The sequence below is a fragment of the Bombina bombina genome, chromosome 3 (genome assembly GCF_027579735.1).
Source record: "Bombina bombina isolate aBomBom1 chromosome 3, aBomBom1.pri, whole genome shotgun sequence".
NCBI classification, from domain to species: Eukaryota; Metazoa; Chordata; class Amphibia; order Anura; family Bombinatoridae; genus Bombina; species Bombina bombina.
The window spans coordinates 281,298,194-281,312,583 of record NC_069501.1 but is presented as its reverse complement, the minus strand read 5'-3'; the positions used below and the strand labels follow the sequence as shown (position 1 = coordinate 281,312,583).

Genomic DNA, 14,390 nt, shown 5'->3' with positions numbered 1-14,390 from the left:
TGGTCTCTTCACCCAGAGGTATTTCTTCACATTGTTCAAATGTGGGAACTTCCAGAAATAGATCTGATGGTTTCTCATCTAAACAAGAAACTTCCCAGGTATCTGTTCAGATCCTGGGATCCTCAGGCGGAGGCAGTGAATGCATTATCACTTCCTTGGAAGTATCATCCTGCCTATATCTCTCCGCCTCTAGTTCTTCTTCCAAGAGTAATCTCCAAGATTCTGAAGGAATGCTCGTTTGTTCTGCTGGTAGCTCCAGCATGGACGGATTCTTTTTCGGATGGCCTCTTGCTAACCATGGGCTCTTCCGTTAAGACCAGACCTTCTGTCGCAAGGTCCTTTTTTCCATCAGGATCTCAAATCTTTAAATTTAAGGGTATGGAGATTGAACGCTTGATTCTTGGTCAAAGAGGTTTCTCTGACTCTGTGATTAATACTAAGTTACAGGCTCGTAAATCTGTATCTAGAGAGATATATTATAGAGTCTGGAAGACTTATATTTCTTAGTGTCTTCTCATCATTTTTCCTGGCATTCTTTTAGAATTCCGAGAATTTTTTAGTTTCTTCAGGATGGTTTAGATAAAGGTTTGTCCGCAAGTTCCTTGACAGGACAAATCTCTGCCCTTTCTGTTCTTTTTCACAGAAAGATTGCTAATCTTCCTGATATTCATTGTTTTGTTCAAGACTTGGTTCGTATAAAACCTGTGATTCAGTCAATTTCTCCTCCTTGGAGTTTGAATTTGGTTCTGGGGGCTCTTCTAGCTCCTCCTTTTGAACCCATGCATTCATTTGGACATTAAACTTCTTTCTTGGAAAGTTTTGTTTCTTTTGGCCATCTCTTCTGCCAAGAGTCTCTGAATTATCTGCTCTTTTTTTGTGAGTCTCCTTTTCTGATTTTTCATCAGGATAAGGCGGTGTTGCGAACTTCTTTTTTGAATTTTTTCCTAAGGTTGTGTATTCTAACAACATTAGTAGAGAAATTGTGGTTCCTTCATTATGTCCTAATCCTAAGAATTCTAAGGAGAAATCATTGCATTCTTTGGATGTTGTTAGAGCTTTGTAATATTATGTTGAAGCTACTAAGTCTTTCCGAAAGACTTCTAGTCTATTTTTCATCTTTTCTGGTTCTAGAAAAAGCCAGAAAGCTTCTGCCATTTCTTTGGCATCTTGGTTGAAATCTTTAATTCATCATGCCTATGTCGAGTCGGGTAAAACTCCGCCTCAAAGGATTACAGCTCATTCTACTAGGTCAGTTTCTACTTCCTGGGCGTTTAGGAATGAAGCTTCGGTTGATCAGATTTGCAAAGCAGCAACTTGGTCTTCTTTGCATACTTTTACTAAATTCTACCATTTTGATGTGTTTTCTTCTTCTGAAGCAGTTTTTGGTAGAAAAGTACTTCAGGCAGCGGTTTCAGTTTGAATCTTCTGCTTATGCTTTCATTAAACTTTATTTTGGGTGTGGATTATTTTCAGCCGGAATTGGCTGTCTTTATTTTATCCCTCCCTCTCTAGTGACTCTTGCGTGGAAGATCCACATCTTGGGTAGTCATTATCCCATACGTCACTAGCTCATGGACTCTTGCTAATTACATGAAAGAAAACATAATTTATGTAAGTACTTACCTGATAAATTCATTTCTTTCATATTAGCAAGAGTCCATGAGGCCCACCCTTTTTTGTGGTGGTTATGATTTTTTTGTATAAAGCACAATTATTCCAATTCCTTATTTTATATGCTTTCGCACTTTTTTCTTATCACCCCACTTCTTGGCTATTCGTTAAACTGATTTGTGGGTGTGGTGAGGGGTGTATTTATAGGCATTTTGAGGTTTGGGAAACTTTGCCCCTCCTGGTAGGAATGTATATCCCATACGTCACTAGCTCATGGACTCTTGCTAATATGAAAGAAATGAATTTATCAGGTAAGTTCTTACATAAATTATGTTTTTTAACATGGGAGTGATCTGTCCAGTTCCAAAAGCAGAACAGGGGCTGGGGTTCTACTCCAATCTGTTTATAGTTCCCAAAAAGGAGGGAACCTTCAGACCATTTCTGGATCTCAAGATCCTAAACCAATTCGTAAGAGTCCCATCTTTCAAGATGGAGACCATTCAGACTATCTTACCATTGATCCAGGAGGGTCAATATATGACCACCGTGGACTTAAAGGATGCGTATCTACACATTCCTATCCACAAAGATCACCAGTTCCTCAGGTTTGCCTTTCTGGATAAGCATTTTCAGTTTGTGGCTCTTCCTTTCGGGTTGGCCACGGCACCACGGATCTTCACGAAGGTGCTAGGGTCCCTTCTGGCGGTTCTAAAGCCACGGGCATAGCAGTGGCGCCTTATCTAGCCGACATTCTAATTCAAGCGTCGACCTTCCAACTAGCCAAGTCTCACAGACTTAGTGTTGGCCTTTCTAAGATCTCACGGGTGGAAGGTGAACGTAAAAAAGTTGTCTTTCCCCCCCCCTCACAAGAGTTTAATTTCTAGGGACTCTAATAGATTCAGTGGACATGAAAATATTTTTTTTTTTTTTTTTTTTTTTTTTTTTAAAATCATTTTTTTTATTGAGGTTTTAACAGTACAAAGAAAAATAAGCACCAATATGCACAGTTTAGTACAAATCTCTGTCAACAAATTAAAAAACCAAAAACAAAATAAGCATCTGTGGGGAGAGATATACATTGTAACATTCTATTATATCCTTCAAAATATTGTAGGCTTCTAAAAAGCCTCAAATGACGCATACCCCTAATGTGAGAAGTAACACAGCTCAGCACATATATCTTTTAGCGAATTAGGGATACCTTAATTAGTAGAAATAAGGGTATTGTGTAGGGTGCTAACTGATGAACCTCTTATTTTTCCCTTTAAGAAATTACTGGCCTCTCTTGGGCCTCAAGCTACCCAGGTATACCATGTAAGGGTTTTAATAGAATGGTCTTTCTTCTGACCTCCTACTATCGAGAGGCCCCTCTTGGGCCATACGCAGTTACATACAGACATAGGAGGTGTATATACTTACAACAATTAGTACCTAAAGAAGGGCAGGGACTCCCTAACTCTGCCTATGTTTGCGGAGGGTTTCAGTCGCCCCTATCTGCATGCAAGGGGGGTTACATAGTGGGATGATAAATGCATATGTTATGCCATCGACATTATTAGCGAGTTAGTATAGTAAGTCCAGACAAATGAGTGATTAATAATGCGGCCAGAAGAAGAGTAGCAGAACAAGCCTCCATAATATGACACCTCAGTATAGGGGAGGAAAGCATGCTTATGTCTATAATTTCCTATCCCTCCCTAGAAGACAAAGAGAATCTGAATAGATAGCCCTATCTCGGCCGCTGACAGAGCAAATCTGTATACATTAATATGTTATGGGTGGGGAGGAGACATACATTCATGGTGCAAACTATTAAGCTCTCCCTGCCAATCCCAGAAAACAAACAAAAGGCTAACTACTCCAAGGTGCTGGCCAAAAGGGAGCTCCCCAGCAACAAATAAATCCTATTTAGGTAACTCCTAGGAATATACAAGATTACTTTAGGCATTATCACGAAAATAACATATAAACCACTGAATGCTATTACGATGAGGCACACTTATTACTGTACATTGGCATCTTCAAAACCCTTAGTACCTGCAGAGCTGAGCAACATAAAACCCCTTGTGGTATGGCCACAATTATAACATATACACAGTTTTTTGATCGACTTTTAGCCCATATAACATCCTCTTGAATTGAGCCCTGGCATAGGTTCCCATCAAAGAAAAAAAAAGAAAAAAGAAAAAAAATGACACATAAATTATGGAACAATCTTATGCAACAATTATAGAACAACCTAATAACTTTGATCCTACAGCATACATTGCAAGCTCATTTTAAGTATTTTATGGAATAGACCCTGAGGCCTCAGAACTATCAGACTTGTTTGCGGAGATCAGAACTGGCAACAACAATACAGCCCCAGTCCGGCATCAAAGGAGACACCAAAGTCTATCCAATGCCCAATCGGGCAACTATTTTAACCAGTATGTCTGTCCACAAGCTACATTTAAAGTCTCCAGGGGGGTCATACTGCCCAGCTTGAATCTTCCATCGAAGCCAGATTTGCACGGCACACTGCAAGCCTTGCATGTCACATACCTCTCCGATTGCGCAGTTTAGTAGCCCGGCTACCCCTTTGCTCAGATAAGGGACTCCCACCGCTAGCAACCAAAATTGGTCCCTGGTAACTTCAAATGCTTCCGGACAGTTGTGGGACCCGGTCCCATATCTGGGGGGCTCTCCTGGCTGACTAAGTGTACCTCTCCGTATGGGGGCCAGAGTAGAAGGTAAGGAATCGTCACAGATGTTCGTCTGCTCACATACAGGCAAGAGTGGGATCATACCTAATTGTGTAGCGCTGCTTAGAGGAATGGTTTCCGCGCTCATATCTTTACAAGGTGTAGGTACCTCATTTCCGGTATGGGTGCGCTCCATGTGGCCTATAAGGCGATCAAGCTTTTCACAGAGCGAGTGTTCCAAATCCGCCATTAATTTTTGTATGGCCTGCAAACTCTCCTCCATGGTTAAGGAGAAGATAGCAGTATGAAACCCAATACTGCTCTACCCCGGAGTACGGGGGGGGTGTTGACATGTAGGCCGCCGCCTCCAACTTCCAGGCGTTACTCTTTTATCAACTGTCTGCCAGTCAGCTCAAAGGTGTGTAACTGATTGCTGTTATTAATGGCGGCTGTGTAGGCATAAATATTCCCCTTTTGTGATGTGCGCAGTGTGCACTCTTTTATATGGTTCCACTAAGGCCTCCCACCCAGCTAGGCTCTGTTATTTAGCGAAGTCGCTCTTTTGTCAGGAGCAGTGCCCGGCACACAGCTAGTTCGGATACCTGTTTATAGCTTTCAGCGGCGAAGGACCGATAGAGATCCGTTAAGCAAGGCCTTGCTGTAGTTGGCGTCCTTTCCACACGCCGTCGCCGGTGCTGATGCCTAGGCTTTATATGGGCTAGGTCAGTGCCCTCAGTGGATGTGCTTGTTGTGGGGATTGCGTTTTGTGGGTAACAGTCCCTTTTACATGTTTAGAGATAGCTCCCCTGCTTCATTATTCACGGAGCTCCTGCCAGATGCGACCGTCCATGTCGGCAGTCGACTCCGCCCCCCCATGAAAATATTTTTGACGGAGGTCAGGCAATCAAAGATTTTGTCCACCTGCCGAGCTCTTCATTCCATTCCTCGGCCGTCAGTGGCTCAGTGTATGGAGGTAATCGGTCAAATGGTAGCGGCAATGGACATAGTTCCGTTTGGTCGCTTGCATCTCAGACCACTGCAACTATGCAAGTTCAATCAGTGGAATGGGGATTATGCGGATTTATCTCCTCGGATAAATCTGGATCAAGAGACCAGAGACTCTCTCTTTGGTGGTTGTCACTGGATCATCTGTCCCAGGGAATGTGTTTCCGCAGGCCAGAATGGGTTATAGTAGTGACAGATGCCAGCCTTCTGGGGTGCAGTCTGGAATTCCCTGAAAGCTCAGGGTTTGTGGACTCGGGAGGAGGCTCTCCTACCGATAAATATTCTAGAATTAAGAGCGATTTTCAATGCTCTCCAGGCATGGCCTCAGTCGGCTTTGGCCAGATTCATCAGGTTTCAGTCGGACAACATCACGATTGTGGCTTATATCAATCATCAGGGTGGAACAAAGAGTTCCTTAGCGATGATAGAGGTCTCAAGGATAATACGATGGGCAGAGGCTCACTCTTGCCATCTGTCAGCAATCTATATCCCATGTGTTCGTCAGACACTTCATCCAGGGCAGTGGGAACTCAATCCGTAGGGTTTTGCTCAACTGGTTCTGCTATGTGGCACACCAGAATTGGATCTGATGGCGTTGCGTCAGAACGCCAAACTTCGTCGCTACGGCTCCAGGTCAAGGGATCCAAAGGCTGTACTGATAGATGCCCTGGTCGTTCAACCTGGCTTATGTGTTTCCACCTTTCCCTCTCCTTCCACGTCTGATTGCCAGAATCAAACAGGAGAGAGCATCAGTGATTTTGATAGCGCCTGCGTGGCCACTCAGGACTTGGTATGCAGACCTGGTGGACATGTCATCTCTTCCACCATGGTCTCTGCCATTGAGACAGGACCTTCTGATTCAAGGATCCAAATCTAATTTCTCTGCAACTGACTGCTTGGAGATTGAACACTTGATTCTATAAAAGCGGGGTTTCTCTGAGTCAGTCATAAATACCTTGATTCAGGCTCGAAAGCCTGTTACCAGGAAAATCTATCACAAGATATGGCATAAATATCTTTTTTGGTGCGAATCCAAAGGTTTCTCCTGGAGTAAAATCAGGATTCCTAGGATTTTGTCTTTTCTCCAAGAGGGATTGGAGAAAGGATTATCAGCTAGTTCCCTAAAGGGACAGATATCTGTCTGTTTTGTTGCACAAGCGTCTGGCAGATGTTCCAGACGTTCGGGCTTTTTGTCAGGCTTTAGCTAGAATTAAGCCTGTTTAAACCTGTTGCTCCGCCATGGAGTCTGAATTTAGTTCTTAGAGTTCTTCAGGGGGTTCCGTTTGAATCCATGCATTCCATAGATATTAAACTTTTATCTTGGAAAGTTTTGTTCCTAGTTGCTATCTCTTCAGCTCGAAGAGTTTCTGAACTATCTGCATTAATGTGACTCGCCTTATCTTGTGTTCCATGTTGATAAAGTGGTTTTGCGTACCAAGCCTGGGTTCCTACCTAAGGTTGTTACTAACAGGAATATCAATCAGGAAATTGTTGTTCCTTCTGTGTCCTAATCCTTCTTGTAAGAAGGAACGTCTGTTGCACAACCTGGACGTGGTTCGTGCTTTGAAATTTTATTTGCAGGCAACCAAAGATTTTCGTCAAACATCTTCTTTGTTGTCTATTCTGGAATGCGTAGGGGTCAAAAGGCTACGGCGACTTCTTACCTTTTGGCTGAATAGCATCATCCGTTTGGCTTATGAGAATGCTGGACAGCAGCCTCCTGAAAGGATTACAGCTCATTCTACTAGAGCGGTAGCTTCCACATGGGCTTTTAAAAATGATGCTTCTGTTGAACAAATTTGTAAGGCTGCGACTTGGTCTTCGCTCCATACCTTTTCAAAATTTTTCAAATTTGATACTTTTGCTTCTTCGGAGGCTATTTTTGGGAGAGATGTTTTGCAAGCAGTGGTGCTTTCCATTTAGGTTCCTTTCTTGTCCCTCCCTTCATCCGTGTCCTAAAGCTTTGGTATTTGTATCCCACAAGTAAGGATGAATCCGTGGACTCGGTGCATCATGCAAAAGAAAACAAAATTCATGCTTACCTGATAAATTTCTTTCTTTTGCGATGTACCGAGTCTACGGCCCGCCCTGTCTATTCAAGACAGATGGTATTTTTTATTAAAAACTTCAGTCACCTCTGCACCTTATAGTTTCTCCTTTTTCTTCCTTGGCCTTCGATCGAATGACTGGGGGGTGGAGCTAAGGGGGGAGCTATATAGACAGCTCTGCTGTGGTGCTCTTTGCCACTTCCTTTTAGGAAGGATAATACCCCACAAGTAAGGATGAATCCGTGGACTCGGTACATCACAAAAGAAAGAAATTTATCAGGTAAGCATAAATTTTGTTTTTGGCCGAAAATGGCATTATGGTTTTTATTCCTGGTTTTTTTTTTTTTTTTTTTTTTTTTTTTTTAAAAGGTAAAATTGTGTAGCATATTATTGTTTTAAGATATTTGGGGGGGGATACTTTTTTTCAGTCTAAGGCTGAGTGCATTCTGGATGTTCAGTTCGGTGCATCACTACTAAGAACGTATCTAATTCTAAGTGTTCTGACTCCACCAAGGCTGCGTTAGTTGCTTCTGAGGGCGAAATCTCCAAATCTGAATCTGCTGTTGCTAGTACAGTAGATTCATAGGAGGTTAATTTTAGATTTAAGCTTGAGCACCTTCGTTTACTCTTGAAGGATGTCCTAGCTACTTTGGTTGACTCGGATTCTACTGTCGCTGAGACTCCTAAAAGGTCTAATAAACTTACCAGAGTTTTTGACGCCAAACCTTCATCTGTGGAGGTTTTTCCTATTCCAGACCGCATTTCAGACATAACTCCAGAATGGGAAAAGCCAGGAACTCCTTTTTCCCCGTCTCCATTGTTTAAAAAGCTGTTTCTTGTTGCAGAATCTGTACGTGACCTGTGGTGTACGGTGCCTAAGGTAGAGGGCGCTATATCCACTCTAGCCAAGAGAAGAACGATTCCTCTTGAGAATGGCTCCTCTTTTAAGGACCCTATGGATAAGTAACTGGAAGCTTACTTAAATGTTTCTTCATCAAAGTTTGCAATGGCAACCAGTTGCCAGTATTAAGACAGTTGCTGGTGCAGCTTCTTATTGGTGTGACTCCTTGTCTGACCTACCATAGAGGAGATCCAGGGTATGCTCAAAGCTCTAAAGCTGGTTAATACCTTTTTATCTGACTCCAGTATGCAAATTTATAGCTTCGCAGTTTTAGCTCGCAGAGCTCTGTGGCTGAAGTCTTGGTCTGTGGATGTAGCATACAAGTCCAAACTTCTGTCTTTTACCTTTTTAAAGGGAAGACTTTATTTTGTCCCGGTTTGGCTGAGATAATTTCTAAAGTTACTGGTGGAAAGGGATCTTTCTTACCTATGGTCAAAAAGGGTAGCCAGAATTCTAATTTTCGTTCCTTTCGCATCTTCAAAGGACGAAAGCCTATCTCCTCTTCTTCCCAGCCGGAGCAATCCAGGACTTCGTGGAGGTCCGTTCAACCTTGGAATAAGGGGAAACGATCCAAGAAACCTTGAATCGGCATGAAGGTGCTGCCCCTGATCCAGTCTTAGATCAAGTAGGGGGCAGGCTTTCCGTTTGACAGGCTTGGATCCGCAATGTCCCAGATCCTTGGGCTGTAGAAGTAGTATCCCAGGGATACAGGATAGGGTTCAAGTCTTGTCCCCCCAGGGGCAGATTCATCCTTTCAAGGTTATCTGCAAACCAGGTGAAGAGAGAGGCCTTCTTAAACTGTGTAAAGGACTGATCTTCCCTGGGATTGATTGTCGCAGTGCCTGTGGTGGAACAGGGTCATGGACTCTATTCAATGCTTTTTTTTTTTTTTTTTCTGGTTCCCAAGAAAGAGGGAACTTTTCAAACTACATTGGACCTCAAGTGTCAACTCATTTCTCAAGGTTCCGTTTTTCAAATTGGAGACACTACGTTCCATTCTACCCTTGTTTCAGGAGGGTCAGTTTATGACGACCATAGACCTGAAGGACGCGTATCTTCATGCTCCTATTCAGAGGACATCACCATTTTCTGCGGTTTGCCTTTCTAGACAAACACTTCCAATTCGTTGCCCTTCCCTTTGGCCTTACCACAGCTCCTCAGATCTTTACAAAGGTCCTAGGGGCCCTTTTGGCGATGGTCAGATCTCAGGGGATGACGGTGGCGCCATCTTTTCATTTAGCAAATTGTCATACAGATTCTCTGTCCTTTGCTCCCACGGATTTAAAGTAAATCTGGAAAAGAGTTCCCTGATGCCAGACACCAGGGTATGCTTTTTGGGAGCAATTATAGACTCTGTCCATGAAGAATTTTCTGACGGATGTCAACAAAACCAAACTTCTTGCTTCTGATCTTTCACTTCCGTCCTCTCCGTCCATCAGTGACTCAGTGTATGGAGGTAATCGGGCTAATGGTTGCTTCTATGGACTTTATTCCTTTTGTTCGTTTCCATCTGAGACCTCTACTTTGTTGCATGCTCAGAAAATGGAACTGAGACACCACTGACCTCTCTGAGGATAGTTCTAGACTCCATCCTGGTGGATATCTCAGGACCATCTGTGTCAGGGAACATGCTTCCTGAGACAATCTTGGGTTATTGTGACCACAGATGCCAGCCTGTCGGGCTGGGGAGCAGTTTGGGGTTCTTTAAAGGCTTCAGGGTCTTTGGACGCGGATGCTTTCCCAATAAATATCCTAGAGTTGAGAGCAATCTTCAATGCCCTAACAGCTTGGCCTCAATTTATGTTTGGTCCGGTTTATCAGGTTCCAGTCGACATCACCTCGGTGGCATATATCAACCACCATGTAGGAACTGAGTTCCTTAGCTATGAAGGAGGTTACTCTCATTCTCCAAAGGGCGGAGTCTCACGATTGTCTCCTCGGCTATCCACATCCCAGGGGTGGATAACTGGGAGGCGGATTGTCTGAGCAGGCAGACCTTTCATCCCGAGGAGTGGGCTCTGCATCCGCAAATATTCACAATAACTCTCAGTTGGGGGGTCCTGGAGTTGGACCTGATGGCGTATTGTCTAAACGCCAAGCTTCCAAGGTACGGGTCAAGATCAAGAGATCCGCAAGCAGCTCTGATAGATGCTCTAGCGGTTCCTTGGGTTTTTGGTCTGGTGTACCAGTTTCCTCAGTTTGCCCTTCTTCCTCGGGGGATAGCTCATATCAAACATGAGAGGGTGTCAGTGATTCTAATCGCCCCTTCCTGGCCTCGCAGGATCTGGTTCGCGGATCTGGTGAAGATGTCCTCTCTCTCTCTCTCCCCTCTTGGGAGGTTACCTTTTGAGAAAGTACCTTTTACTTCAGGGTCCCTTCCTCCACCCAAATCAAGATTCTCTGAAGCTGTCTGCTTGGAGATTGCAAGCTTAAAGGCCCATTTATCAAGCTCCGAATAGAGCTTGAGGGCCCGTGTTTCTGGCGAGTCTTCAGACTCTCCAGAAATGCAAGTTATGGAGCGGCGGTCTAAAGACCGCTGCACCATAACCTGTCCGCCTGCTCTGATGAGGCGGACAGAGATCGCCACAATTCAACCCGATCGGGTTTGATTGACACCCCCTGCTGTTTGAACCTGTGCATTCGGTTGTTATCTTGGAAAGTTTTTTTTTCTCTTTGCCATTTCTTCTGCTCGTAGAGTTTCAGAATTTTCGGCTCTACAATGTGATTCTTCTTACCTAATTTTTCATGCGGATAAGGTGGTCCTCCGTATTAGGTTGGTATTACTTCCCAAGGAAGTGTTGGATCGCAACATTAATCAGGAAATTGTTGTCCATTCGTTTTGTCCTAATCCTCCTTCTCAGAAGGAACGTTTGTTGTACAACCTGGATGTGGTGCGTGCCCTACAATTTTACTTACAGGCAACTAAGTATTTTCGGCAATCTACTGCACTGTTCGTTGTTTTCTCTCTGGTAAGGGCCTGAAGGCCCCTTCTGCTACTCTTTCTCTTTGGTTGAGAAGTGTTATCCGGTTGGCTTATGAGACAGCTGGACAACAGCCTCCTGAGAGAATTACGGCTCACTCAACTAGAGCTGTTCCTTCTTCCTGGGCCTTCAAAAATGAAGCTTCTGTGGAACAAATCTTCAAGGCGTCGTCCTGGTCCTTGTTGCATACTTTTTCAAAATTCTACAAATTTTATACTTTTGCCTCGGCTGAGGCTTCTTTTGGGAGAAAAGTTCTTCAAGTGGTGGTGCCTTTTGTTTAGGTCTGCCTGTCTTGTTCTCTGTACCCTTGTTCTCTTGGTATTCTTGGTTGATAGCTAAACCTAGGAGGGTCATATACTAATTTCTAAGCCCTTGAAGGCCGCCTCTTCTCTCAGGGCATTTTGACAGTTTTTCACCACTAGAGGGTGTTCATGTGTGTCATATAGATAACACTGCTCACGCATGTGGAGTTCCTAGGAGCCAGCTCCGATTGGCTAAAATGCAGTCAGTCAAAAGAACTGAAGTAAGGGGGCAGTTTGCAGAGGCTTAGATGCAAGATAATAGGTAAAAACTACATTAATAAACTATGTTGGTTATGCAGAACTAGGGAATGGGTAATAAAGGGATTTATCTATCTATCTTTTAAAACAATAAAAATTCTGATGTAGACTGTCCCTTTAACTGCTTTGCTGGGGTGTTATTTGCCTCCTCCTGGTGGCCAGGCGTTTTAATTCCCACTAGTAATTAAAATGGATTTGTGGACTCTCGATCCCAGGAAAGAAATTTATCAGGTAAGCACAAATTTTGTGTTTTGTATTTCTTTGAACTTACAACTTTATGTTTTTATATTCAGTGTTTTTATGATTAGGTGAGTAATGTTGTGCTGTTATTACTTGCTCTCTAGTACATGACTATGAACCCTTCATCTGCAACTAAGAAGAAGAAGAGTCTCACTTCCCCTGATCAGAAGCCAGCCAAAAAAGCAAAAACTGATGCAGAGAAAAACAAGTCACCTTTAAAAGCTACTATGTGGTGCCAGGTGAACTTAAAGAAGACTGTTCTTACATCGCCTGTGATATTAAAAAAAGGAGCACATAGCTCTGAGGAGGAGCTGGAACAGATCATGAAAATTGTCAGCTCATCAAAGTTTCATGCCAATTTTAACAAAAAAGGAAGCAATCAAGCTGAAAAAAAACTTGTGAAGAAGAAAACTAAAGCTGGCAAATCACAAGTAATGAATGGCCAAAAAGTCTCTGGTAAGACCAGCTCTCCTAAAAAGGGATTGAAAAGTCCCAAGATGAAACAAATGACCCTACTAGACATGACTAAAGGTACCCCAAAAGTTTCACGTGCCCCAAAAAGTTCATCAGCCACACCCAAGTCTGTGAACAAGTCTCAAAAACACCTCCCTCCTGTTGCTCTACATTTGATTTCTTACTATCGTGATAACAAGAATAGAGAGGACCGAAAGAGTGCTTTATCGGCTGTCATCTCCAAAGCAGCTCGACTGCTTTCTTCTGATGAACGCAACAAACTACCTGATGAGCTACGTGATCTTGTACAGAAACGGTTTGAGCTGCTTGAACAGCGCAAGCAATGGGCTATGATGACTGATGAACAACGAGAAGAGCTTGCTCGACAGAAAAGAGCAGCATTAAAAGCAAGAATCAAGGAAAAGGCTAGGGAACGGAAACTGAAAGAAAGACAAGAGCGTCTAGAAAAGCAGAAGCGGTATGAGGATCAAGAACTTACTGGGAAAAGTCTTCCTACTTTAAAACTTGTGGACACCCCAGAAGGGCTGCCAAACACCCTATTTGGGGATGTAGCTATGGTGGTAGAATTTCTGAGCTGTTACTCTGACCTGCTGCTTCCAGATGGGCAGTATCCAGTGACTGCTGTTTCTTTAATGGAAGCTCTCGCTGCTGAAAAGGGAGGTTTCATTTATTTAAACAGAGTGCTTCTCGTATTGCTTCAGACACTTTTGCAGGATGAGATAGCAGAGGATTATGGAGAGCTAGGTATGAAGCTATCTGAAATACCACTTACTCTACATTCGGTTTCCGAACTAGTTCGTCTTTGCTTGCGCAAGTCTGATTCTCCTGCTGGAGAGAGTGATGCTTCAGACAAGGAAGACGAGGAAAGTGAAGGTTCTGCTGTCTTTCAGGATGATGAAGTAGAAGATGAATTTTTAGAGAAGTTAGAGACTACTGAATTCTTTGAACTTACTACAGAAGAGAAGATTCACATCCTGGCAGCACTCTGCCACCGTATTCTCATGACTTACTCTGTACAGGATCACGTTGATGCCAAGCAGCAGCGTTCAGCCGAACTATGGAAGGAGAGGCTGGCAATATTAAAGGAGGAAAATGATAAAAAGCGGGCTGAGAAACAGAAGCGTAAGGAGCAAGGTGCCATAGTTAAGGAGGACAATGCACCTGTCAAGCCTGTTAAAAAGCCTGAGAAAGAGAGTATGCCAGAGCAGCCACAGATTGAGCAGGAGCCAGATGACATGATCAGTGTTGTGAAGAGTAGGAGACTACAGGCAATACAAGCCAAAAAAGAGAAGGAGGAGTTCGAGAAGCTGACAAAAGGTGGGCATATACATTATTGCATAATAGGATGACAGTGTGATTCCAGCAACTTGTTTTATTTATTTCTTTTTGCTGGGGTCCAAGGTAAATAAAGGCAACATTTCGGGCCTGCTATACATGATTTAGGACCTATAGCAGGTGTGAAACTTTGTCTCTTATTTGTTTTAGACCCTAGCGTCTTTTTCCTATAGTCACACAATTTAGGATATGGCAAATCTGATTTCTGTACCTGTATGTACTGCTTTCGATAATTTAATCTTGGAACTGTGAATGTTGCTTAATAGGACCAAACCTCTCTGCTTCTTGGTACTGTAGGCAACATTTTCTTAAAAGGCACATGGAACACCTTGTAATTACAAGCTTTGTCTACAGTGTGAAATCTTTCTGAATATATTAATTATGCAAATTTTAACAAAATAACAGTAAGCCTAGTCTAGTTAAAGGGACATGCCACCCACATTTTTTCTTTTATGATTTAGAAAGATAAGTAAATTAGAAAGATGTTTAAAATTGCATTCTATTATCTAATTTGTTTTATTCTCTTGATATTCTTTGATGAAAAGCATATG

General features: G+C 43.0%; 1 protein-coding gene across 1 annotated transcript in view; it reads left to right on the top strand.

Annotated features, from left to right (window-relative positions):
• BAZ1B (bromodomain adjacent to zinc finger domain 1B) overlaps window positions 1–14,390 on the top strand; it is a gene marked incomplete in the record, with an annotated part of 470,974 nt that overhangs the window by 66,807 nt on the left and 389,777 nt on the right. Inside the window, 1 exon segment of the mRNA XM_053706318.1 lies at window positions 12,135–13,821. Coding sequence (XP_053562293.1) covers window positions 12,135–13,821 — 1,687 coding nt within the window.